This window comes from Phascolarctos cinereus, unplaced genomic scaffold, assembly GCF_003287225.1.
Source record: "Phascolarctos cinereus isolate Bilbo 61053 unplaced genomic scaffold, phaCin_HiC Scaffold_7;HRSCAF=346, whole genome shotgun sequence".
NCBI classification, from domain to species: Eukaryota; Metazoa; Chordata; class Mammalia; order Diprotodontia; family Phascolarctidae; genus Phascolarctos; species Phascolarctos cinereus.
The window spans coordinates 197,327,727-197,354,696 of NW_027556180.1; the positions used below are offsets into that span (position 1 = coordinate 197,327,727).

Genomic DNA, 26,970 nt, shown 5'->3' on the forward strand with positions numbered 1-26,970 from the left:
TGGATTTCAATTATTTCCACTACCTCTATGACTGTGAATAAATGAACAACTTCTGTACACATGAAAGCCCTTTTAGGAAGTGCCTTAGAGGAACATAGTAAGACTGTGAGCCATTTAAACCAGACTAAATTTTCTTTACCCTTTTACTAAATAAGCACATATCAGAGCAGCAGCTAAATGAATGCCCAAAGATATGCCACATTATAAGGAAATCAAGTGTTCTCAATAACACATCTATAAGAAACATAGCAACTACCTTTAAAATTACATATAATGCACTTTTGCAAGGTAAATGTTTTGTTTTGAAGCTGAAAGTTACAATACTTTACTAATTACACATAAGACTTCAACTTGAATTATCAATGTTAGTTTATTAAAATGGTAAAATGCACCCATTACACTTCACATTTTCACATGTGGATTTTCAAAAGACTTAAGAGATCAAGTTTTTTTAAGTCCTAAATCACAGCTGACATTCATATAGTGCTTTACATACATATTTTTTCACTTGAACCTAATGATCAATAAGAAAAAATACATGAAAAAACATGTTAATATTCAAGCAAAAACTAAATTTCAGTGAAATTAAGTGCCATAAAAATGCTTCCCATGACACTACTTCCTTACAGATTATAAACATTTTGAGAATTATGCTTTTAATGTATGTTTATTAATACACACACACATTAAAAAGTAGAAAAAGAAAGCCAACGATTCTTTATCAAAGAACTTCAGAACAGACTTTCAGAGGTCATCCAGTCTAACCTGGATAATAAACCTCTATAATAACCCTAACAAGTGATCATTTAGCTTCTACTTGAAAACTTTTACTAAAGGTAAACCAGTCAACTAATCAGACTGATTTAAATTATTTAATATGGTGAAATATTATTCTTACTCTTTAGGTTTTCAAAATAGAATAATACATAAATAGACTGTAACTTCCCTACCTCTTGCCTTCACTAAAACCTCCACATAAAATAAACTTCTCTCTTGTAACTTCATCAGCTCCTAAGGTTTTAACTACTATCTCTACGCAGATGACTTCCAGATCTCAACACTCAACTTCTGTCTTTCCCCCAAGCTTCAGTCCTAGATAACCAACTACCCATTAGTAATTTCAAAATGGATGTCCCAGAGACATCTTAAACACATGGGTAAAATTGAACTCACCGTCTTTCCCTCCAAACTCTCCCTTCTTCCCTATGTCCCTACCATGCTTTCAGTGGCTTAGATTCATAATCTTGACATTAATCTTAAACTCCCCCTTTTCCTTTCCCATACAATTCCAATCAGTTACTAAATCTTACCATTTCCATCTTGACAACATCTCTCCTATCTTACCCCTTTTCTTCTGCACATATCTATCACTTTTAGTTTAGGCCCTGATGTTGCCCAGATTATTGTAAGAGCCTCCTAATTGAAGTCCCTTCCTCAAGTCTCTCATCACACTGCAATGAATCCCATAAATTACTGCTGAAAAGATTTTCTGAAAGTAGAGATCTCATATTGACTTCTCTACTGAGCCAACCCCAGTGGATTCCTATTGCCCCCACTATCAAATATAAACTTCTACAGCTTTTACAGTCATATACAACATGGCTCCAACCTATCTTTCTAGCCTCTTTAGTTTATCTATTTTATTGGTTTTTTCATAAAACCAGCTCTTAGTTTTATTTATTAGTTCAATAGTTTTCTTAATTTCAATTTTATTAATTTTTCCTTTGGTTTTCAATATTTCTAATTTGGTGTTTAATTGAGGATTTTTAATTTGTTCTTTTTCTAGTTTTTTTAGTTGTATGCCCAATTCATTGATCTCTTTTTTCTATTTTATTTATGTAAGCATTTAGAGATATAAAACTTCCCCTAAGAACTGCTTTCATTGCATCCCATAAGTTTTGGTATGTTGTCTCATTATTTTCATTCTCTTGAATGAAATTATTTATTGTTTCTATGATTTGTTGTTTGACCCAATCATTTTTTAGGATTAGATTATTTAGTTTCCAATTATTTTTTAGTCTATCTTTCCATGGCCCTTTATTACATATAATTTTTATTGTCATGATCTGAAAAGGATGCATTTAATATTTCTGCCTTTCTGCATTGGATTGTGAGGTTTTTATGCCCTAGTACATGGTCAGTTTTTGTGTATGTGCCATGTACTGCTGAGAAAAAAGTATATTCCTTTCTATCCCCATTCAGTTTTCTCCAGAGGTCTATCATACCTAACTTTTCTAATGTTCTATTCACCTCCTTAACTTCTTTCTTGTTTATTTTTGGTTAGATTTATCTAGAAGAAGGGGGAGGTTCAGGTCCCCACTAGTATAGTTTTGCTGTCTATTTCTTCCTGTAACTCCCTGAACTTCTCCTCTAAGAATTTGGATGCTATACCATTTGGTGCATATATGTTTAGTAATGATATTACTTCATTGTCTATGGTGCCTTTTAGCAGGATGTAGTTTCCTTCCTTATCTCTTTTGATTAGATCTATTTTTGCTTTGCTTTGTCTGAGATCAGGATTGCTACCCCTGCTTTTTTTACTTCAGCTGAAGCATAATATATTCTGCTCCAGCCTTTTACCTTTACCCTGTATGTCACTCTTTTTCAAATGTGTTTCCTGTAAACAACATATTGTAGGATTATGGTTTTTAATCCATTCTGCAATCCGTTTCCATTTTATGGGAGAGTTCATCCCATTCACATTCACAGTTATGATTACTATCTGTGTCTTTTTCTCCATCCTTTTCCCCCCTTTATGCTTTTCTTTCTCCTTTCTCCTTTCCCCCCTCACTAGTGTTTTGCTTTTGACCACCGCCTCCTTCAGTCCCTCCTCCCTTCTTATTATCCCTTTCCCTTTTCTTCCCTTTACCTTACTGTTCCCTCCCTTCTATCCCCCCTCCCTTTTCTTTCCCCTTTTCCCTCCTACTGCCTATAGGGCAAGTTAGATTTCTATACCTAACTGATTATGTTATTCCCTTCTTGAGCCAAATCTGATGAGAGTAAGGTTCAAACAATGCTCACCCCCTCTTCTTTCCTTGCTTAATAGGATTTTGTGTCTTTTTGTAATGTAATTTACCCTTGTCTGCCTCCTCCTTTCTCAGTACATTTTCTAAGATCAGATAATCCACTTATTTGGATCCATTTAACCCACTTGATTAGATATTTTTTTTTTATCGTTACATCAAAATCAAAAATATCCACTCCCTTTATGTATACTCCTTTAACATGGTGAAATAACAATACAGTTCTCAAGAGCTTACATCCCTTGTAGGGATGTAAACAGTTTGCCCTTATTAACGACATATTGTATCTTTCTCTCCCATTTACCTTTTTATGTCTTTCTTGAGTCTTGTACTTGAAGATCAAATTTTTTGTTGAGCTCTGGTCTTTTTATCAGGAAGGTTTGGAAGTCTCCTATTTCATTGAATATCCATCTCCTCCCTTGAAAAATGATGCTCATTTTTGCTGGGTAGTTGATCCTTGGCTGCAATCCAAGCTCCTTTGCCTTATGGAATATCATGTTCCATGCCCTGTGGTCTTTTAATGTAGAAGCTGCAAGGTCCTGTGTAATCCTTACTGTGGTTCCATGATATTTAAATTGTTTCTTTCTGTCTGCTTCTAGCACCTTCTCTTTCATCCAGTAATTTTGGAATTTTGCTATTATATTCCTTGGCGTTGTCAATTTCGGATCTCTTTCAGATGGTGATCAGTGGATTCTTTCTATGGTTATTTTCCTTCTGGTTCTAGGACTTCAGGGCAGTTTTCCTTTATGATTTCCTGAAAGATACTGTCCAGGCTCTTTTTTTCATCATGATTTTCAGGTAGTCCAATAATTTTTAAATTGTCTCTCCTGAATCGATTTTCCAGGTCGGTTGTTTTACCATGAGGTATTTTACATTTTCATCTATTTTTTCATTTTTTTGTTTGTTTGACTGATTCTTGCTCTCTCATAGAGTCATTAGTTTCCATTTGTCCAATTCTAGTTTTTAACAGATTGTTTTCTTCTGTTAGTTTTTGTACTTCCTTCTTCAATTGGCCAATTGTGTTTTTAGGGACTTGTTTTCTTCAGTGTATTTTTTTTCCAATTGGCCAATTGTATTTTTAAGGACTCTTCTACCTCTCTCATTTGACTTTAAAATCCTTCTTGAGCTCTTCTAAGAAGGCTTTTTGGGCTTCAGACCAGTTCATATTTCCTTTTGATGTTGCAGATGTGGGTTTGTTGACAATGTTGTCCTCTTCAGAATTTCTGTCTTGATCTTCACTCTTCTCATAATATGAATCTATGGTACATTTCTTTTTACTCATGGTGTTTCTTTATTCCCTGGCCTTTAAAGAGATTGAGCTCTCCTGCTAGAGAACAAAAAGCACCAACCCAAGCTTCTTGTGTTGGGAGACTAGGTCTTGGTCACTGGCTTTGTGTGCTGGGGCCTCTTATGTTGGCAATTGAGGCTGTAGGTTCTGGCAGCTTACTTCGTGTTGGGCTGAAGTCAGCAAGGCTGGAACTTTCAGGGGATTCTAGATTGCCTGCTTTTCCTTTCCTTTAGCTTTCTTCAGCTCCTTTCAGATGGGTGCTGCAGGGTGTTTATCTGCCTGGGGCCCCTTGCAGTGCTGTCTCCCTCGTTTCTGCTAATGCACTGGGAGATTCCTTTTTGGTAGAGAGCTGAGGCACCTGGTGGTTTTCTGAGTTGGCCTCCACCGGTTCCCCCCCCACCCCACTCACTAGGTCAGAGGTCAGGTTTGGTGTTTGCCTGCTCTACCACCTGGGCTTCAGGATTTCTTCACGATTGGAGACTGCAGGGCTCCGACAACTCATCTGGTGTTGGGCTGGAACCAGCAAGGCCGGGGCTTTAGGAAGACTTTAGGTTGCTTTCTTCAGCTCCTTTCAGATGAATGATGCAGGGTACTTATCTGCCTGGGGCCCTTTGTAGTTCTGCCTCCCTTATTTTTGCTGAGGCACTGGGAGACCCATTTGCTGGTCTGCTGCACTGCTGCTCCCCATCTTTCTTCTAGTTCAGCTGTTCCAGGGTTTTTTTTCTGGGGTGATATTTTCTGGGTTTTCAGAGGTTGATAGGGAGAGTGAGAGCAATTACCTTTTCACTCCGCCATCTTGGCTCCCGGAAGTGGAACTCCTTTCTAGCCTCTCTAGAGGCTAGCTCTCCCACATTCTTTGATCCAGCCAAACTATTCCTCTCTCTGCTCCTAACCATGATACGTCATCTCCCATCTTTTGTACTTTTAAGCTACCATAGCTGGAATGTACTCTTTCATTACCTGCATCTCAGAGTCCCTCTATTCCAAAGACATAGCTTCTATATGAAGCCTTTCTTTAGCTACCCCCAAACATTAGTGCCTTCCCTCCCAAACTACTTTATATTTCACTACTTTTAAACATTTGTATTTATTAACGTTATATTTATGCTTTATGTATTTCATATGTATCTGCTGTTTCGCCCATAGTAAGCTCACTATAAAAACTTCCTTTATTTGTACTTGTATTCCTACACAGTAACTGAAACACAGAAGGTACTTAATGTGTGCTGACTGATTCATTGAAACTTAAGTCCTACTCAAATTTCTCAAGGTGGCATGGTGGTAACTCAAGAGAATGCATGCTCTCTGGTAAGTTTTATTTACCAGGCTAGAAAAAACTTGAATCTGGAACCATGGACTGACTGCATGTCGAAGTCAAAGAGTCTGAAGTCTGAAGTCATGAAATTTTTGGTCTTAGCAACTCTTACACACTGTCTATTACGCTGTAGAGAAGTAGCAATCTATAAGTGGACAATGTAACCTTAAAGTATTGAAGTATGAAGTAAGACAGTGACTAGGATTGAATGAAGACAGAAAAGGTAATGTATACTGGAAAGAACACGTCACTATAATATGTTTCATACTTTCGCAAAGTAAAATCTCATTTTATCATAAAATCAAGCAAATAATTTAGCTAGCTATATATGTGTGCGCATGTGTATGTTACACATATAACTGCATAAATGAATATTTTACACAAAGATTACATATTAAATACACATGTATCTCATAAGCATTTTGCTAATATACACATATATTATGAGAAAAAAGAGAAAGGGAGAGAAAGAGACAGAAAGAACACTAAGTATTACTCTGATAAATCACAGCATTAATATGAAGTGAGTGACCTTGATTTCTAAAAAGCTGTATCAGAGGAACAAAGTCTCTGGCAGGTGCTTTCCAATATGAGCTTTAAGTATGAACTTGGTATCTTACCTAGCTAACTAAGTTTGGAGAGAATCATCATCAGAACTTTGACTACTAAAATCAAAGAAACTAAATTTTCCAATTATAGTAATATTCCAAGACTTGAGCATCAGTGGGAATGTAGAAAATTTTCTGCCAGAAAACTGGCACCCTCTAAGTACCTTAAACACACACACACACACACACACACACACACACACACACACACACATTAACATTAAGTGTTTGTGGAAATACCATCTAAGACAAAGTGCACTACACACTTCTTTTTTTTTTCTTTTTTGGTGTGGCAATCAGGTTTAAATGACTTGCCCAAGGTCACACAGCTAGTAAGTGTCAAACACACTTCCCTTTCTTAAAAAGAAAATAGTAAAATAATATAATCTTTTCTTGTCATGTCAGGAATACCACAATAAACCACATAAATAAGAAATTACTGAGGTGGGTTGGGATTAAATATCTCCAAACTTGTGAGCTCTGGCTAATATGTGTTTTTGTTGTCATCTTTTTCTTTGGCTGACAAAAATTTCCCCAATTTTTTTTTCTCACTGGGGTCAGATGATAGACTTTAACTATCAAGCTTTGTGAGAATAGCGTATAAAATTCAAGTGACTATGCTCTGAGTAAAGGGCTTGAGGAACTCTGCTAAGAACATGAGATGGAATTTGTGAACTTAGCAGCATTAACATTAGTAGCTCTTATGACCTTTTCAGTTTACTTTCTGGTTTTTACTGTGTTCTAGATATATGAAGAAGTCTGATGAATGACTGGCAGATATATAGGATCTGCAAATTATAACTGAATTACTAATGTAAGAGGCATCAGAACAACGGAAACAAACAAATGCTGTCCTGATTTTTAAAAATCAGAAAATGGCTATTGGATTGAAGAAAGATTACTAAGTATCCATGAAGAACTGAACTACTATTACTGGTTATATATTTAAAGTTGAGTTTAGATGCCTATGTATCAGGTTATACAAAAATTACTGCACTAAATATGTCAGAAAGGGAAAACTCGAAAAGGCTCTTCTAACCAGAAAATTCTGATTCCTAAAAATGAATCTCTTATGAACTCCAACAGAGTTGCAGTCTAAAGATTATTGGAGAATAATCACTGGAACAGAATGGAAGGCACAGATTGGTCTTTTTTTTTCCTATAACCATTATGTTCATGAGATATATAAAAAATAAAGGATTTGTGAACTTAAACAACAACTCTGATAAATGTATTTCAATATGTTTCATTTGTAATCTTATATATTTTTTAAATGTTTTTTAAATCATTGTTCTGAAAAAGGTTCCACAGGCTTCACTAGATTGCCAAAGGGGTCAATGATATAAAAAAGGGTTGAGAATCACTGTTCTGGATAGAGCACCAGCCCTGGATTCAGGGGGACCCGAGTTCAAATCCAGCCTCAGACACATAACAGTTACTAGTTGTGTGACCCTAGGCAAGTCACTTAACCTCATTGGCTAGCCAAAAAAAAAAAGAATCAGTGTTCTAAGGATAGTTTTTGTGTGCCATTTAATGGCATTAATGATACTAGTTAGAACTGTCAGTGATATTAGTTAGAATTGTTAGTATCTGTGAGGATATTTGTTTAGTACCTTTCCAAAATTATTCATTATGTGAGCTGAGGTATCATTAAAAAAATTTAAAAATTATTTCCATAAATTTATCAGATATCGTGGAGACTGTTTATGTGTGTGTGCGCGCGTGCAGGCGCAAGTGTATATGTGTATTTTTTGGTTCAGATTTGTGGTTTCATTCGTTCAGCACAGAAACTCCTTCACACAACAAAGGCCAAGCAACTCCTCTGTAACATAGTGTTTTTTTTAATTTTTAGGCAATTTGGGGTTCAGTGACTTGCCCAGGGTCACACAGCTAGTGTTATGTGTATGTGGTCGGATTTGAACTCATGCCCTCCTGACTTCAGAGCCGGTGCTCCATCTACTGCACCGCCTAGCTGGCCCCTAACAGATAGTCTTAGAAAGTTGCCTAGTGGCACTTGAACCCAGATCTTGCTGATTCGAAGGCTAGCCCTCTCTATTGACTAGGCATGACACCTTGCACTCTTTTATATGGTACACAAAAAGCAAGAGAGTTATACTTGGAAGGTACATTTATAAAGCTCTCTACTTCCCACATTTTTAGTGATATGTTATAAGATTAGTTAATAGCTCTTCTTGGAAGGAAACAAAAACACCACAAAACTTATGTGATTTTGCAAGAGCAATGATATGGACGTTAAGCTGTTGTTATTTTAAAAACCATCGATTTTCTTTAAAAGAATGGCAAAGGAAGAGAACTCATTAATTGAAATCCTATGATCATCTGACAGTAAGACAAAATTAACCTTTGTTGCATGTACAAGCAAAGAAGGTAGGCAGATTTCTAGGCCAGTTAAATGTATACAAAATTTAAAGAATAATGTCTGAATTATATAGCCTTTTATGAAGTACTTTGAAATAACCCATTTAATGATGATGAAAACTAACATTTATATAACATTTACTATTTGCCAAGCACTGTGCTAAGTGCTTTACAAACATTATCTCCTTTAAGCTTTATAACAACCTGGGAGGTAGGTGCTATTATTATCCCTATTTAGGTGAGGAAAGTGAGGCAAACTGAGGTTAAATGACTTGTCCAGGGTCATACAGCTAGTAAATGCCTAAGACTGACTCTAAACTAAGTTCTTCCTAACTCCATGCCCAGTGCTCTATATACTGGCACCACCTAGCTACACCATTTATATTGAATGTGCTAATTACAAAGCATATCCATTCATTCTTCAATTTCACAGTTTTATCAATCAACAAGCATTTATTAAGCCCCAAGTCCTCTACTAGTTACTGAGGACACAGTTAAAAATGAAACAATGTCCACCTGTAAGGAGCTTACTTCAATTAGGGAAAATATGAACTCATAAGTAAAATATAAAACATAAACCAAAAGTAAACACCAAGTAATTTCTTGTAAAAGGTACTGTTGTTGTTTGTCCTTCCTTCTCAAAAAGGACCATGACATCAGGAAGGTGATGTCATGACTTGCAAGTGAACTAGATTTAAGTGAGGGAGGGCTGTGCAAAGTCACCAGCATCACCACTTTCTCTTCCACAGCCATTTAGGTCCAGTGGCCAGATACATATTAGGACGACTAGAGATGGCCCTCTGAAGGAGGTACTAGCAATTAGGGGAACAAAGAGAGAGAGTTTAGAAAAGGTCTCATACAGGAAGTAGTCCTTGAACAACTCTGAAGGAAGCTATTGAATTAAACTTTGAAGGAAGCCAGGGATTCTCTGTGGTAGAGGTGACAATGGGAGTTCATTTCAGATTGAGAAAACAGCTGTTTAAAGACAGTGAGAAGGCAGAGGTAGTGTTCTGTATAAGCAAGATCAGTCTGGCTGGACCTAAGGCTGGAAAAGTAGATTGGAGCCAGGTTGTGAAGGGCTTTTAACTGCCATTTGATTTTTGTCTTAGAACCAATAGGGAGCCAGTAAAGTTTTCTCAGTAGGGAAGTGAGATGGTCAAACCTGTGCTTTGGGAAAGTCACTTCAGCAGTTACGTGGAAGATGGATTGTAGAGGGTAGAGATTTAAAACAAGAAGACTAAAAAGGAAGCTATCATGAGAGGTGATGAATACCTGAATTAAAGTGATGACAATTTGAGTGTAGAGAAAGGGCTGGATGTGAGAAATGTTGTGAAGGTAGAATCTGCAAGACTTGGAATTTGGCAAAATATGTGGAGTAAGGGAGAGTGAGGAGATAAAGATGCCTCTTAAGTGGTAAACCTGGGTGACTGTAAGAGTGGTACCATTTATCTAAATAGAAGGTCAGAAGAAAAGCAGACGTAGAAGATAATTCTCATCATCCATCTCCACTCCCTAATAATGAGTGTCCTCCAAGGCTCTGCCATGGGTCACTTACTTTTCCAGGATTATTATGCTCCTCTTTATTCACTGAACATGCCAGCCAAACTGGCCTACTTCACATTCCCTAAACACAACATCCTGCCTCCTAGCTCTGCTTTTGTACAGACTCTCTCTTATGTCCAGAATATTCTGCCTCTGCTCATTTGCCTCTTGGCTCACTTCATAACTCACTTCTAGTGCCATTTCCTATAGCATACTTTCCTAGTTACCTCTTTTATAATTAACTTGATGTATATTTATATTTTACTTACATCTACACATTGCTTCCCACTCCGTCTAATGTAAACTCCTAGAGGGCAGGAAATACTTTAATTTTTTATATATCCCCAATATTTGGTACATAAGCAGAGGCTTAATAAATAAATATGATGAATATTGTGGTATTACCTGGCAACTAAAGGATAGGCAATTCAGTTCTGTATATATATGTTGATTTTTTTTTCTTTTTTTGGTGAGGCAATCAGGGTCACACACAAGTGTCTGAGGCCACATTTGAACTCAGGTCCTCCAACTCCAAGGCCAGAACTCTATCCACTGTGCCACCTAGCTGCCCCTGTATATGTTGAATTTTGAGATGTCTAATGGAGATGTCTAGCAGGTAGTTGGCATGGTGGAATCAGAGATCAGCAGAAATATTAGGATTGGATTTGGTAGTCATCTGTATACTGCTAATGAAACCTATGGGAGCAGAATAGAACATTAAGAGAAATCAAGGGCAAAGAAAAGGGTACAGAATACAGCCTCAAAGGACATTCATAATCAAGAGGGTGGGAGATGAGTAATAATCCATCCAAAGGACACAAACACAAAAATAACCAGAAAATAGCCATGACCATGGAAGCCAAAGGAGGAGAAAGTTTCTAGGAGAAGTGCTCATCAACAGTGCCAAAAAACGAAAAAGGGGGATGAGAACTGAAAAATGATTACTGGATATCGAGATTGTTGATATTTACGTACCTGGATCTAGCAATCCTATTACAAGTCAAAGGCAAGTCAAACAGAAAGATCCTGTATATACTAAAATATCCACAGCAGTACTTTTGTGATAATAAAACCTGAAAACAAAGTGATACCCCTCAAGTTGGGAATGGTTAAACAAATATTGGTATGTGAATATAATATTATTGTACCTCAAGAAACACTAAATGTGAGTGATTCAGAGAATCATAGAAGACTTACATGAACTAAGAGTCAAAGAAATCAGAACTAAAAACAATAAATACAACACAGTAATGTAAATTAAAACACCACAGAAAGACACTGGACTCAGATTAAATGCAATGACTAATATTGATCCCAGCATACAAGAACTTTATCTCCTCTCCATAAATGGCTGCATATGCCAAATGTGATAAACACAGCTGCTTTAACTGTACTGTTAAGTTTTGCTTAAATGTTTTTCTTTATTACAAGAGTAAATTCTGGAAGGAGAGGAAGGATATCAGAAAATGATTGTGACATAAAAAAACATAATGGCATAGATAAAACTTTAAAAAGAGTTGTTGGTAACCCTAAGAAAGTTTGACAGTGAAAAGAAACAAGAGATAAAAGTTTAAAGGAATAAGAGAGTCAAGAGAAGGCTTTTTCTTTCTCTTTTTAAGCATAAATCTATTTAGACATGTTTGTAGGTGCCAGTGATTGGAGGTGGAAGATGGATATGATAGGGTAAGCTCCTGGAAGGGATAGGATCAAAACTGAAGTATAAGGATTGAACCTGGCAATGAGAAGAATTACCTCCTCCCCTGAGACAGAGTAGAAGAGGAAAGGATGTCAATGATATCACTGGGACTTGAGCTGTTTAAGATATAAGGGAGCTCACATCAGCTGCCTTCTTGGTTTGACTCTAGGAACATCATAAGCTCATTGCCTGCAATCTCATCACTGTGGAGACTGACTCAGGTTTTGATATTCAACACCTCTTCAACATCTCTGGTTGGAGGGACGAAAGGGGGTGCAATAAACTCCTCCTAAAGCCTCCCTTTAAGGAGGCTCAGAACTTTCTAACTAATTTCATTTTCCATCTGCTTTGCTAGGTTTCGTTCTAGGAACATCATCCCTCCCACCCATCTTATTGTGCCCCTCCCCACTTGTCAGCTTCCTTTTGTGTACTATCTTTCCTCATTGGATTATAAGCTCCTAGAGATCCTAGACTGACTCTTTTTCTTATTTGTATCCCTAGAATTTAGCTTGGTGCCTAGCACACAGCATGGGAGTAAAGGAAAAGAAGGTAGCTGACCAGGATTGAGGACTGGCAATGCTAGAATGGCAGCAGGACAACACAAAGGATTCAAGTGTGAAGGACAATGTACAACTGAACCAGGCAAGCATCTAGTGTGAAGGCTGTGATTCATTTCAACTAGACTTAATATATTAAAAATTGTACAGATATAGTTAAATTTTACATGTATAAAGAATAAGTTACTCTCTTATATTTTATTCCAAATGTAGTGATTTTGGGGGAGGGAAGGAAGAAACATTTCTTTACTCACCATTACAAGTACCTTCGATTAGAGACATCTGGAATCAGTGAGAAGTAACTTCTAATCTCTGCTACAAACCTCCTAAATGATCTTACGCTAGTTACTCTTCCTAGGCCTCAACAGCTCTCTCCTACAAATAAGTTTAGGAATAAATCCACTATCTCAAAAATTTACAATATCTATATGTTAAGCTGTACAAAAATTCACTGCATAGAATTAGACAAAAGCAACCCAGTATTTCACCCCCAAAAGAACAACAGGTGAATTAATGAACATAAGAATGTTTTAGATTGTACCCAAGGAATGACTTAAGAGTTAAAAGTACTAGAAAGTAAATGGTGTATATGTATGTAGTACAGAAAATAAACTCATTTATCTACACATTAATTATCCACAACAAAATCTAATGCAAAGTGGGCTCATTTCACTAATTCTCTACTGATAAAATTTCAGTGGTTATAAACTAATTTAAATGCAGTATTTAGTTTTATAACTTTATGACATTTGGAAGCCCCTAAATAGAAAGCATAACTACCATTCAAGGAATTTTTTTGTGAGTGAAAGAGAGATTATCAGATAGGTATGAATAAGACATAGCAGTTGGGTTTACTTAGCTTTACACAAGAAAAGTTGTGTACATCTAATCACATTTCCCCAATATTTACAAAATAATAATTCAAAATCAAGGCAAGGATTAAATGGGTGTGAAATGTCACATATGCTCTCAGATGTTGGTTAGTTTTCCTTAACTTTTATAACATTTGTCACAGTAAGGATTGGAAGGGGAAGGTAGATATCAAGAAATAATTTTGATATAAAAACAAAAGACATGACTAAGAATTTCAAAAGATTAATGTGATAAAGTTTAGTGTTAAAATGCACATTAAAATTTAAAGTATTCATTAAGGGGAAAATAAGTTAGCATCTCTTCCCATTCCAGGACAGACTGTATTCTTTGCTTCTTGACCTCCAGCTAATCACTGATTCCACATGGTTAAATCACTCTCCTGCTCCAATTATTAGGTACAACATCACAAAAGACAAAAAAATTTGAGCCTGTATAGGATATGCCTAACCAGTGTGAGAAGGCTAGACAGTAGAAAAATTACACAAAAAAAGAAAAGGCAAAAAGGATCACTAAACTTTTAGCATAAAAATATTAAATAAACTGCAAATGACTTCCATGATACTAGTAGAATTAATATGGTCATCTGTTCAATATTTTAAAACATAAATCAATCTCTTTATTACAATATATCATTTATCTTGAATTTATATATTCAGTATTGTTACTTACACCAATATGGGCTTTCCTGATACTCTGGGATGTCTTAGAACATCAGTCACTGTCTCTTTAACTTCTTTCATTCTCTTTTCATCACTGGAATCCACCACAAATATTATTCCATATGCTTCAGCATAGTAATTTTTCCATATTTCTCGAATTTTCTGTCCACCTCCTAAGTCAAAAATTGTAACTTCAAACTTTCCTTCTCTAAGATCAATTCTAGAAAAGCCAACTGTTGGAACTACATCTTCAGGGTCCTCTGTTTTAAAGGAAAGAAAAACAAAACAACACATTCTTTAGGCTTGCATTTGCTAATAAATATTTTAACTTTATGTTAAATTATTAAACAACTACTAAAATTTTACATCATTCTACTAAAGCTACACTAATTTGAAATATTAATTTAAAGAAATATTCATTGACTGACATATTTAAAAAAGACTTTGTTAGGCAGGCACTGTGGACTATGGAAAACATAAAGAAATATATGATACAAAGACCCTACCTTTAAAGAGCATTGAGATTAGACACACAAAAAGTTAAGACAATATAAGTGACTTACAAACAATTCAACCATATAAATGCTATACTTCCTCCTTTACTTCTTAATAAGAATATCTCACACTTCTTCAGTGTGTGTGTGTGTGTGTGTGTGTGTAAAGAATTGCAAACAGACAGTCTAGTAGGTGGCACAGTAAGCAAGAGTGCCAGGTCTAGTCAGGAAGACCTGAGTTCAAATTCTATCTCAGACACTTACTAGCTAGGTAACCCTGGGCAAGTCACTTAACCCTGTTGGCCTAGTTTCCTCACCTGCAAAATGAGCTGGAGAAAGAAATGGCAAACCATTTCAGCATCTTTACTAAGAAAACCCCACATAGGGTCACAAAAAATTAGACACAGCTGAAATGACTAAACAACTAAGGACTGCAAAGTGCTTCTATGTTTATTAGCTTACATGACCCTTACAACATTCTCTCTGAGATAGATCGTATCATCCTCACAGATGATAAAATTGAGGCTCAGAGAGGTTACATGACTTTGTCACAAATGACAGCAAACATCTGAGGTGGAATTTAAATCCAAGTATTCCTGAACAGAGTCTAATACTGTTTATCCACTATACCTCTTCCTGACCATAAGAAAAATCTCCATGGGAAAAAAAATAGAAGTTTTAGAGAATAGATGGATTCAGCAATAAAACCAGGTATCAAAATGTGAAAAGCAGGATCAGTTTTTGAAAGCTGATTCCCATGCCTGGAATGGTCTCCTTCTTCATCTTTGCCTCCTGGCTTCTATGGCTTCTTTCAAGTCATAGCTAAAGACCTGCCTTCTGAGTGGCTTTTCCAAATCCTTCTTAATGATGTTTGCCTTGCCTCTGTTGACTGTTTCTTGTTTGTACATAGTTTTCATGCTATCTTCCTCATTAAACTGGAAAAAGTGACTGTCTTTTGCCTTTCTTTGTATCTCCAGCACTTAGCACAGTACCTGGCAACATAACAGGTGTTTAATAAATGCCTACTGGTTGACTCACTGAAGGGAGTCAACCCAGGTGGTACTGCTTTTTTTTTTTAAGTACTAAATTCCCTGAACAAATATCTTCATTGAAAATACCTGAATTTTTCTAAGTCCTTCTGATACAGAAATTTTTACCAATTATGTAATTTATTTGGCATTAATAATGATAAACTTTTAAAAATACCACTAGTTCTGGTAGAACTGAAAGGCTTCTTGAGCTTAAATTTATATACTGCTTCAAAGTTTACAAAGTGTTTTCCTAACTGAAGCTGAGAGGTTAAGAAAATTATCTCTTGTCAACCTGGCCTCCAAATCAAATACTTTTTTTACTACTAATTCTACCTCACCATTACATACAAATTTATTGAATTAGATTGCTTTCTTTCCAGTCCTTAACTACATAAGGGAATGGGAAGTGTGATTAGTAAAGGTGGTGACCTAGAGGTCAGATGCCTGGCTGGGAGACTTGGGGCAGCAGAAGAACATGAAATACCTAAGCAAGGTACAAAGTAGTTGGACACCAAAGACAAACTTTAAAAAAAAATGTTTCCTGGGGTCAGGAAAGGGGAGGAAAAAGTTTTATTCACAGAATCATAGAATTTTAGAGCTAGAAGTGTTCTTAGAGATGATTTAGTCTAATCCACTCATTTTACAAATGAGAATGAAGGCCCAGTGTAGGAAAGTGACTTATCCAAGGTTATATGAGTCAGTGGTAAAACCACGATTAAAAATCAGATTTCCTGAATCCAAGTTCAGTGTTCTTTCTTTCATGTCAGTGTTTTTCAAAACAAGTTATACTGTAGACAAGTAAAATATTAAAATTTTTATAATGGCAATTCCACAAATGTTGTTAAGCACTTCTGTGCAAAACACTATGCTAGACCACTGATCACTCTATCTTCCACAGTTCTATCAGCAGGGTTCGTTCATTTTGGGGGAAGGATATAACCTTGGGTAAGAACATCATCATATAGGGAAAGGGAAGAAGGGAAGGAGAGTCAGATTACCATCCTCAAAATTTGAAGAAGCAGAATAGGTTAGCGGTTAGTTAATAAATTATCTTATACAGCTTCCTACTCTTTTTTCCCCACCTATTCTTAGACTGCATGGCCCTATGCTCTGAGAATGAAGATGTGACTTTAAGAATTCATACTCTAATTCAGTCATATTATAGGTTAAATAGGCTCTCTGTATTAACTTGGGAATCTAACCACCATTGACAACACTGTTTTCATGACAAAAAAAAAAGTGTTTCAATTTTCATACAACTAACTTTCAAAACACAATGATTCTAGTAGAGTCACTTCAATACCATTCAAGGAAATTTCATTAAGTATATAACTTGTGCAATATAATATGCTAGGTGCTAAGAATGCTAAAATGAAAAATGACATTGTTCCTAAAAGAGCTTACAAATCTAGTCAAGAAGGTAAGACATACATAAATAACCATAAGGCAAGATATACAGCAATCAGTAAGGTCAAATAGATTAGAAGAGATTAGAAGTGGGACAGTGACTGAGCTCAGGAAAGTCTTCATGGAAGAAACAGTTTGCTTAGGTGTAGGGGAAGTGGAATAACTGTAAAAATTCATAGAGGTAAAAGAGAGCAAAACAAGATATAGTGCAGTAGAAATTTAGCACTGGATTGGGAACCATAAAATCTGGATTTGAACTCTGTCACTTACAGTTACTTGATTTTATATATGTTACTAAATATTCTCAAAAGCTTAGTTTTCTCATCTGTAAAATGAGGTTTGGTTTAATGATCTCTAAGGTCCTTTTTGGGGGGCACTAATTTTCTGTGATTTTGAAACCAGTGATGATATAACATGAAGCACAATGGATAAAGCTAGAAAGAAAAGTTGGAGAGCAAACAGCAAATTGTCTTGAATGTCAAGATAAATAAGAAGTATGTATTTTACCCTGGGGAACCAGTGAAAGGCTCACTGTGATGTGATTAGATCTGCATTTAGACACTTTCTTTGAGAATGATTCAAAGGACAGATTGAAGAAGGGAGTAACTGGAGGGGAAGCCACAATGGAGTCTCTTCTAATATGCCAGACTAGGGGTAAAGTTCTATATTAAGATAGTGGCAATGGAGTGGATGGGAAGAAATAAATGCAAGAAATATTGTGGAGGTGCTGTCGATAGGATTTAGCAACTAATTAAATGAAAGAAGAAGATGAGGAAAAGAAGACTCAAAGTCGACCCCTGTGCTTAGAGGCTGGGTAACTTGGAAGATAGTGACGTTCTCAAAAGAAACTAAAGTTAGGGAGAACATAAGATTTAGGAAGAATACAAGGAGACCAGTTTGGGACATTTGGAAACTGAGATGCTGGCAATATGTCCAGAAAGAAGTATTAAGTATCAAATGAGTGAATTCAAAGGAGAAAAAGATAACAGAGTTAGAGTCAGGGAAGGCTTTATACTTAGCTTTCTTCAAGCTGTAAATATGTGTCTTCTGAATATAGCCACTCTTCCTTCCTGTCTAATAAGAGGGTGTTTAATAAACTTCCAACAAAGAGGAAGGAGCAAGGAAAAGGAGTGCTTTTAAGGAAATAGTGTTGGTTTTAAGTCAGAGAGATTAGATTCAAAACCTGCTTGCGATATAACCTTGTTTTCTCATCTAGAGAATGAAGACAAGATGATCTCTGAGGCTCCCATTTGAACTCTAAAGCTCCAACCTTATCATCTATTATAATATGAAGGAGTGGTATTGGGGAAGATTTTGGGGGCATAAATTCAGTGAATGAATTATAAAGTATGTAGATAGGAAATACAAATATATTTCCATTCTGTCTTAAAATCAAGTGTATATACTGATCAGTCAGTTGTGTCTCTCTGTTTTCAACTATATCTGGATTCTCCTAAATTTCTCTGTCAACTGCTTATACCCCTGAATGGAATCAATCTCTTACTCTCTGGGCCTACCCAAGTGTAACACCTGAAAACATTCCCAAATAAGTGGAAGCCCTCACGTAACCAAGCAACTAGCAGGCAGTAAGTACCTACTGTGTACTAAAAAGTCTATAGGAGCCAGGAGAATAATGGAAAAACCAAGTTACTAATTGAGCTATTGTGTCATTTGCTGGCCTGAAGAGTGTACAAAAAAAAAGGCTTTGTAAGAAATAGCTAATCAGAATTAAGGATAATTTAGCAATTACATAAATATTCATAGCTTACCTCCTTGCATTCCTTTCACTGTTGCACTTTTACCAGCATTATCAAGGCCCACCATCAAAAGTGTCACCTTTCTTAAAATAATAACATTTTAAAAATCACTTTAGGATATAACGAATTTACATTTAAAAAATTTTTATTTCTATAGCACAATTAAGCAAAATCACTTAAGACAGTCACTTTCTGATAATCTATGAAAACAGAAGGCAGCAATACAATAAAAAATTCAAAATGGACGATAAAAAGCAGCAAAAAAACTATACAATAATCACATACAATTGTATTAGATAAAGTCATGAATCTGTGTGACTGAAAGGATAGTGGTGCCCTAAATAGAAATAAGTTGAAAGAGGGTTAAGTGAGAAGACAATTTTGTCTATTTTATACATGTTGAGTTTAAGATGTCTATGGGACCTCCACAGTCAAGTGTCCAATAAGAGGTTGATATAGGACTAAAGCTCAGTAGATTCTTGATAACTATCTTTGAAAATAGCCTGTGTAGGGGGCAGCTAGGTGGCAGCTAGGTGGTGCAGTGGATAGAGCACCGGCCCTGAAGTCAGGAGGACCTCAGTTCAAATTCGGCCTCAGACCAAACACTTGACACTTACTAGCTGTGTGACCCTGGGCAAGTCACTTAACCCCAATTGCCTAAAAAAACCAACCAAACAAACAAAAGAAAATAGCCTGTGTATAGATAATTGAACTCGTGTAAGCTAACGAGGTTACTAAGAGAGTATAAAGAGGGAAGAGGGTACAGGACAAAGCTATTAAGTCTTGAAGGCACTATTCAAACCCAACTCTCTAGACTCCAAGTCTAGTGTTCTTTCTACAATACTATACTGTCCTACAAGGTACTTTATATTCACGAATAATCTATCCATACATAACCAAAACACTAACGTAAGAGCAAAATTCCAACATGACCTATTCAAATACCCTGAAAATAGGGCATATTTAAAAGGAAAGGCTATTTCTCAGTCACTTCATGTCATGCTCGTGAAATCTAGGTTTCTAATGGTTAGAATTCCTTATAGCCCAACCAGACCCATTACCACTGCTGTTTGTCCTCCCAGCACCTGCCATATCTTGCTTAAGGTAAATCTCATCTCTCCTTCCTTCTCTTCACTGCCCTTCCTGTCCCTCTCCTCCTTATAATTCTGCCCAAAGGAATGTAAATTTTGATGGCTGAAACCTAACAAGATATCTAGGGGTTTACCAGGCTAGATTTTTTTTTCTTAAGGACTTTGTTTTAAACCCAAATCACTCTGGCTCTCACAGATTGGCCAACAACAGGTCCCAGGCCAAACCCTACTTGGTCATAGTTTGGGCCCTTGAGTGGCTGAGAATGAATGTAAATAGCAATTGTTTCTCTTTGGGCCAGAAATACAGAGGGTCTTCCCTGAAAGTCTTCCTCTCCTAGATTTTTTTTTTCTTCGTTTGGACTAGCCTTAATCACTGAATGGGAGTTGCCTCAGTTAAACTGAGACCTGTTAAAGACCTTAGTCTAAAAAGGCCAAGAATGACTTATTCTTAAATAATTTAAGAATAATGTAAGACTCTTAATAATTTTTATAAGAATTTTCCCTCTAACATACTAGTACAAGAAATCTTGTTCTTCTAATCTTTTTATTATCTTTGATACTTAGTTTACATATCCATTTAAATCTTACGTGATATATGGTTTAAAATATTAACAATACCATTCCTTCTAGTAATGATGTATATAGCTGCCAGACTCTGAAGAAATAAATTTGAAAATCATGTTAAGGGCAATAATGAACATTTGTTTTACTTGATCATGCATGTTTGCAACAGGGGTTTTATTTTTCTTTTGTTTTCAATCAGCAGAAAGGAGGAGGTAGAAGGCAAATTTTTATTGACCGAAAAAATAAAATTTAATTTAAAAAAGAAAATCCCTATCTCCCCTTAAAAGGATAACTCAATGTGCTACCTCCTTTCCTGATCTCCGTAATTTTTAATGCTCTCTACATCTTTAAGTTATTTTTTATTTATTAATCTGTGTTCTCCTCTGCATAATGTAATTCCTTGAATTGCAGAAACCAGTAAAATCAAGTACCCTGTTAAACTTCACTGTATCCTTCATAGCAGCTTATATATAAGAAATACACAAATAATATATGTTTCACTTGATAACACCACAACTTATCAGTGGGATACCAAATGATAGCCTAGGGCAGTGTTTCTTAACCTTTTTTGTGTCATGGACCCCTTCAAAGTTTAGAGAGGCCCACTCACTCCATCTCAGAATGTCTTTAACTATATAAAACACAATACATAGGATTACAAAGGAAACCAAGCATGTTAAAATAAAGATGTATTTTTTTTCCATACAAGTTGAACCCCATGAAATCTTTTCAATGACCCCTTTGGTGGTCCATGGACCCTAGGTTAAGAACCCCTACTCTGTTGGTGGAGCTACAAACTGATCTAACCATTTTGAAGAGCCATTTTGACCCAAAAGACTATAAAACTGTGCATACCGTTTGCTCCTGCAACACTACTTCTAGATCTGTATACCAAAGAAATCAAACAAAAGAGCAAAGGACCTATCCGTAAAAAAAGTATTTATAGTAGCTCCTTTTATGGTGGCAAAGTAATGGAAATTTGAGGAGCTGTCCATCAATTGGGAAATGGCTGAAGAAGTTGTGATATATGATTGTAATCTAATATTTTTGTGCTATAAGAAAAGATGAGTAGGATAGGGTGATTTCAGAAACATTCTGGAAAAACTTACATGAACTGATGTAAAGCAAAGTGAGCAGAATCAGAACACAGAACACAGTGACAGCAATATTGTACAATCATCAACTGTGAATGACTTAGCTATTCTCAGCAATGATGCAAGACAATCCCAAAGAATTTATAATAAAAAAAAATGCTATCCACCTCCAGAGAAAGAACTGATGGTGCCTAAATAGAGATGGTAGAGTACTACATTTCACTTTTGTTTTTTGGTTCAAGTTTTCTTCCACAAAATGATTAATACGGAAGTATGTTTTATATGATAGCACATGTATAACCTATATCAGGTTGCTTACATTAACTTCAGGGAGGGGGAAAGGCCAGAAGTAATAGAATTTGGAAGTCAAAACTTAAAAAAAAACAAAACAGTTTAAAATTTTTAAATGTAATTCAGAAAAAAAATTAAATGCTATTTTACAAAAAGAACACCTACTTTAAGGCCACAAGTAGGTTCCCCCAAAACACAAAAAAGTAGAAAGAGCTAAGAAAGTTTAAATGAGATGAGAAGAAAAAGAAAATGTAGAGAGGCCAGAAGGTTAATGAACCTGAAAAGGCCTGTTGGAGAGGAAAAGTACAAGGAGCTAAATCACAACTGCTTCTTTCTACTTAGATGAGCTTAGGCAAGTCCTATAAATTGAGCTTCAGTTTCATATGTAAAATAAGGGAGTTGAACTAGATGATCACTAAGGTTCCTCCAGCCCTATGATCTTATTCATAGCTGAGAAAGAGAAAATAGAGGAAGGTATAAGGAAGCAGAAAGATTAAAGCTGGACTTGCCCATTTCTGTGGACAGGATCATCATTCTTCCAGTCAACCTGGCTCAAAATCATCTTTGACTTTTCCTCTTCTTCCCACATCCATTCAATCATTAATTTATATTGGTTCTGATTATTTAAGGTCTTTAAGAGAAGTCTCTTTACAATCCCCAAACCATCAATTCAGCTTGTAAGTACTTCATTCCAGAAACAGGCTTTTAACTGATCCTCTTCAATACATTGTAGATTTTCATTCCAAAACACCACTTTGCACACATTATCTCCCATTCAAAAATTGCCCTCCATAACAACTTAATGCCTTTATAGATTAAAGTCAAAATTTCTTAGCCTGACAATAGAGATCGTTTACAACACCATAATACTCCCTGGTAAGTAATCCGTTTACTCTGTATCTAGAATACACCAAGTACAATCCCACTTTCAAGTGATGTTTCCTCTACTTGAAACGTACTCCATCTTCCTCATCCTACCTTCCTTCCTTCAAGGCTTTCTCCCTCACAGACAGCTCTAAGTCTACTCCAATTCTCTAGGCTTGGCTCTCTCTTCTGATATATTTGCCACTACTTGATTTATTAACACATCAACTTGGGGTTTAGATCCCAATTCATGTGCTTCTGGTTCTGTCACTGGGTTTCTTCTTAGACCATACCTAGTAGCTTACTCTGCTTCCTGATGCTAACACCTGCTGAGTAAGTTTTAATCCAGATCCCTAAAAAGTAAACTGCTTGGCGGGAGAGGCTGTAAATAAAGGAAAGGATGGGTAAGAGAGTGAGTACCTATTTGGATTACAAAAAGAGTAGGTAAGTATGGAAGAAGAGATGGACAGCCAAGTAAATCAATGACAATAATCTCCATTTCCATGCAAAAGAGGTTTCCCAAGAAATTCTCAAAGAAAATACTTTCATGAAATATGATTTTAGGTGATCTTAATTAGGCCTGTAGATGTAAAAGGTTAAATAAATAAACTGTGTATGACTATTGCCCATAAAAATAATGTAAGAAATTAATACATTATCACATATAAAATTTAAAAGTGGTATTAATGAGAATATTCCAAATCCGTTTTCATTAGGGAGATCAAAACATCAACAATTGTTTTAAAAGCTATTTACAAAGTTCTGGATGAAATTAACTAATCTTAATTTTGGTACAGGTATAAAGCAGTACTTAAAATTTACCAGAAAACAACTTTTTTTTTTCCCTTCTTGAAACAACTTGCCATCTTCCCTGGAGTAATACACACACACAGTAAAATAAATTTGATTACCTAATGTAAACTGTAATTTACATTAATTAAGGTAATCTGCTAAATTTGTGAAAGAATGGCACAATCCTAAAATGACAATTCTATCCAATGCAGAAACATATTTTCTTCTGTCTTTGGTATTATGCTATAAGTCTAAAACATGCTTACTGAGGAATAGATTGGCACACAAGTTCTGATTATGAAACTTCAGTGTTACATTTCTACAAATACTAATAAAATTTTCTTATGCTTAAAAAAGTCAAATATTTGACTCTTAAATGGAGATAGACACTTCTTTCTCTATATCATGTGATGACTTTTTTTTTAATGAGGCCCTTTCCTCACATAGTAATAAACTTAATTCATCCCAATGTGTTTAAACTTTGCCTGTTTTGGGGCGTGACTGCTTATGGTAAAGGAAATCAATGTGAGGACTCTTTACATAGTTCAAAAAAAATGCTATTACAGTTTTTGCCTTCAAGAAAATCCAGGGGAAAATATATACATCTCTAAAAAAGAAAAATCAAATGGAAATTTTTTTTTAGAAACAAACCCAGTGAAAATAACCATGGGTTATTTTGAAGGCTCAGGAAGGACTATGAAATTAAATTAGATGTTATAACAAAAAACTCTAAATCTACAGCACAGCAAAACATCAAAAGACAGAAATCAATGTAATTAAAAGTGATGGTATCACAAGTAATTGAGCAGTCTAGAAAGTAAAATCTTTACATTTCTTCAGATATTAAACATGTTATCAATCATTCTACAAAAAAAACAGGATCCCTTCATTCTGATTACAGCAGGTAAATGAAGGAGGAAAAAAACTGCAAAATAATCCTTAAATGTAATTATCACCATGCTTGGGACCTAGGGATGAGAGAAAAACACACCTCCCTTATCTTTCCCTCTCCTTTGAAGGGTAGAGGACAACGAGTGTGGGGCAGGTTTTTTTACCGTTCTTTTTAATTTTTTTTTTGCTTGAGTAGGGAAGTGGGGGAGGCATATATTACAAAATAAAACTGATGTAAAGAAAATATCAAAAACTAATGTAAACGTCAACCTAAAACATGTATTTTTCTTAAGATACATAAATTTTCAAAAATTCATTTTCATAAAGTACAGTTCAACTTGAAGAAAAATACTGTAGTTTGAAGCCATGAAGTTTTTAAAAGGCTTTACCATATTTACCATCTCCCTGGTCATGTGGAGGTGGAAAGAAAATTAACATTAGTTACATGTAACTGCAAACTACCCCGAAATCTCGTATAGTTTCCTGTTGAGGGAATATTTTCTCTATGCAACTCTCTAATTCCCATGATCTTTTAAAATTTACATGAGCTTAAAAGCGAAAACCACCAAAAAAAAAGGCCAACTACTTAAATAGCCAGGGATGCCCAGAGAATTCAAGGAAGGCAATGCAGGTCTTAAGTAGGAGGATGTAAGCAAAAACAATAAAACAGGCAAAGTAGAACCTCGGTAAAGAACAGAAATGCTCACTGCAATTGTAAGAAATTATACTGGTGTGCAGTCTAAAACACAGAAAGCTTCAAGACATCTTCATAGTGAAGATTTTATCGCAGTGTCCATTTTGACTCCCATGATAAGAACAGGGAGTCTAAAAAAAAACCAAAAAAAAAAAACAAAGCAAAAGAAGGGAGGTGGAAACGCTTATTTTAAAAGCCATTGCATGTCTTTGGTTCTTTTTCGGTTTTTTGCCCCCAGGAGGGCGAAGAATCTCCAAATTCAAAAAGGATTCCATTTGGGGAAAAAAAGTTTTCTTTATAAACTCTAATGTGATGGGCAAAAATTTAGGTAGTCACTTATTTTAAGGACTAGGCTTTCCTCCTTCACGGCTCCAGGTTCCCCCGAGAGAAAAATGGGAAAACAAAAGGTCTGGACCTATTGAAGATTTCAAGAAAACCTACGTCATGGGCCCCCGCCTCCAGGAGCGCCCAGCAGCAGACCCCACCAGCGCGGTGCTGGGGCTGGGCCCCTTGCCTTCCCCCTTCCTACCTGGTGGGCTCCCGCCACCTTTTCAGCCAGCCAAAACAGCTGGTCATCAAATTGAACAATCTACTGCGGCCGATTCCGCCCATCTGCGCCAGGGAAGCGAAGACTAGCGGCCTCGTGGCCCAGGATTTAGAGAATCCCGGCCGCCCAGGGGACAAAAGGCAGTGCCTGGGAATCAAGAGCGAGGATGGAAGGGAAAGGGGAGGGGGATGGGAGGGAAAGTGGAAGGGGGTGGGAAGGACCAACGGGGAAGGCCCCAGAGCAGACCACAAACGACTCCGGGAAACTCCGGTCACCAGTGAGAGTAGAAAAGAGGGCCTGATTCCGCAAGACGAAAAGCCTCCTATCCCGTCAGCGCCAACACGAGAGCTGACAAGCCAACGTCACAATTCCAATTATTTGCAGGCCTTCCTAAGCCCCGCCCCCACTTCTGCCCCAGTGTTTGCCTCTGAGTGGCTGGCTGGCTATCGTAGCTCCGCCCCCCCCGCCCAAACAGAGGAAAAAAACGCGGCTTAGGAGGAGGTGGGGAGGAGGGGGAGGTGCAACTAGGCAACGGGAGCGTCTCTGTCACCAGGGTTTCTGTTATGAAAACAAACCCTAGCAAGAAGACTTATTTTATTCCTACAATCCTTTTGCTGTCTTAATCTATTATTTCCCAAATTCCCTTTCCTTTCGCCTCAAATCCAAAAAATCTAAGGCCTTAGAGTGCACTCTTTCTTTCTTAAACTGTAAAAAATAAATGATCCTTCTCTCCCAGTCATAGCTCTTTTTTGTCCAGTGATCTCAGCAACTCAATCACTTGGCAATTAAGCTATGTCTGAATTTGCTAAAAGAATTGGGAATGACTTCTTTAGAAGTCAAAGGAACAATAACAACCACACCAAAAAAAAAATCTTGCAATTATTTGGATAGTTCAGGTGGCATTTAGGGTCTGTGTGAAACTAATTTTCACTTCTCTCCTTTCTAACTATTAAGTAGCAGCTCTACTACTGTCTGTATACCCTGGGAAAAGATGTGCAATATTATAGGATTAAACAGCACACAATATTAACATCAAATACAAAATTTTAATGTATTGATAAGGGGAGGAAGTAGATAGAAATATCTCTGACGTTCAAGACCATCTTTGGGGAAAATTGTTGAATAAATGAAAATTTTTATCATCTCTCTTTGCCCATACAATACTTCCTCACCGACTCTTCCTCAAACCAAGGCATCATGGGCACCCCAACTCAGGGTCCTGCTTTTCCTGGGCTGACTCAAGCTAGAACCCATTATTCTCCTGTCCTCACCTCTCCACTGTATCTAAATTGGACTACTTTATGTTTCTGAAGACCGCCTCACCTGAAGGTACTACGTCAACTCAAGATATTTACTCCATTTAGTATGGACTCACTCCCCTATTTCTGCCTTTTAAAATCTCATTGAATTCTTCAAGGTCCAGATCAAGTGTTCATGATTCATCCAGAAATATTTTCCCCTTCCTATGGACTTCTATAGCATCTTGTCACATTTATAAATGTGACATTTATCA

General features: G+C 36.4%; 1 protein-coding gene across 3 annotated transcripts in view; it reads right to left on the bottom strand.

The window, feature by feature from the left end:
- Positions 1 to 25,808, bottom strand: part of ARL13B (ARF like GTPase 13B) — an 82,894-nt gene extending 57,086 nt beyond the window's left edge. Inside the window, exons 1-3 of one of the 3 annotated variants that reach the window (XM_020974814.1) lie at positions 25,733 to 25,808; positions 18,642 to 18,712; positions 13,951 to 14,200 (exon numbers count right to left, since the gene is read on the bottom strand). In XM_020974814.1, coding sequence (XP_020830473.1) covers positions 13,951 to 14,200; positions 18,642 to 18,696 — 305 coding nt within the window. In that variant the 5' untranslated portion in view covers positions 18,697 to 18,712; positions 25,733 to 25,808. Of the gene's footprint in view, positions 1 to 13,950; positions 14,201 to 18,641; positions 18,713 to 25,439 lie in introns of all 3 variants that reach the window. The other 2 variants (XM_020974815.2, XM_020974813.2) reach the window with 2 other exon arrangements.
- Positions 25,809 to 26,970: the final 1,162 nt, after the last annotated feature.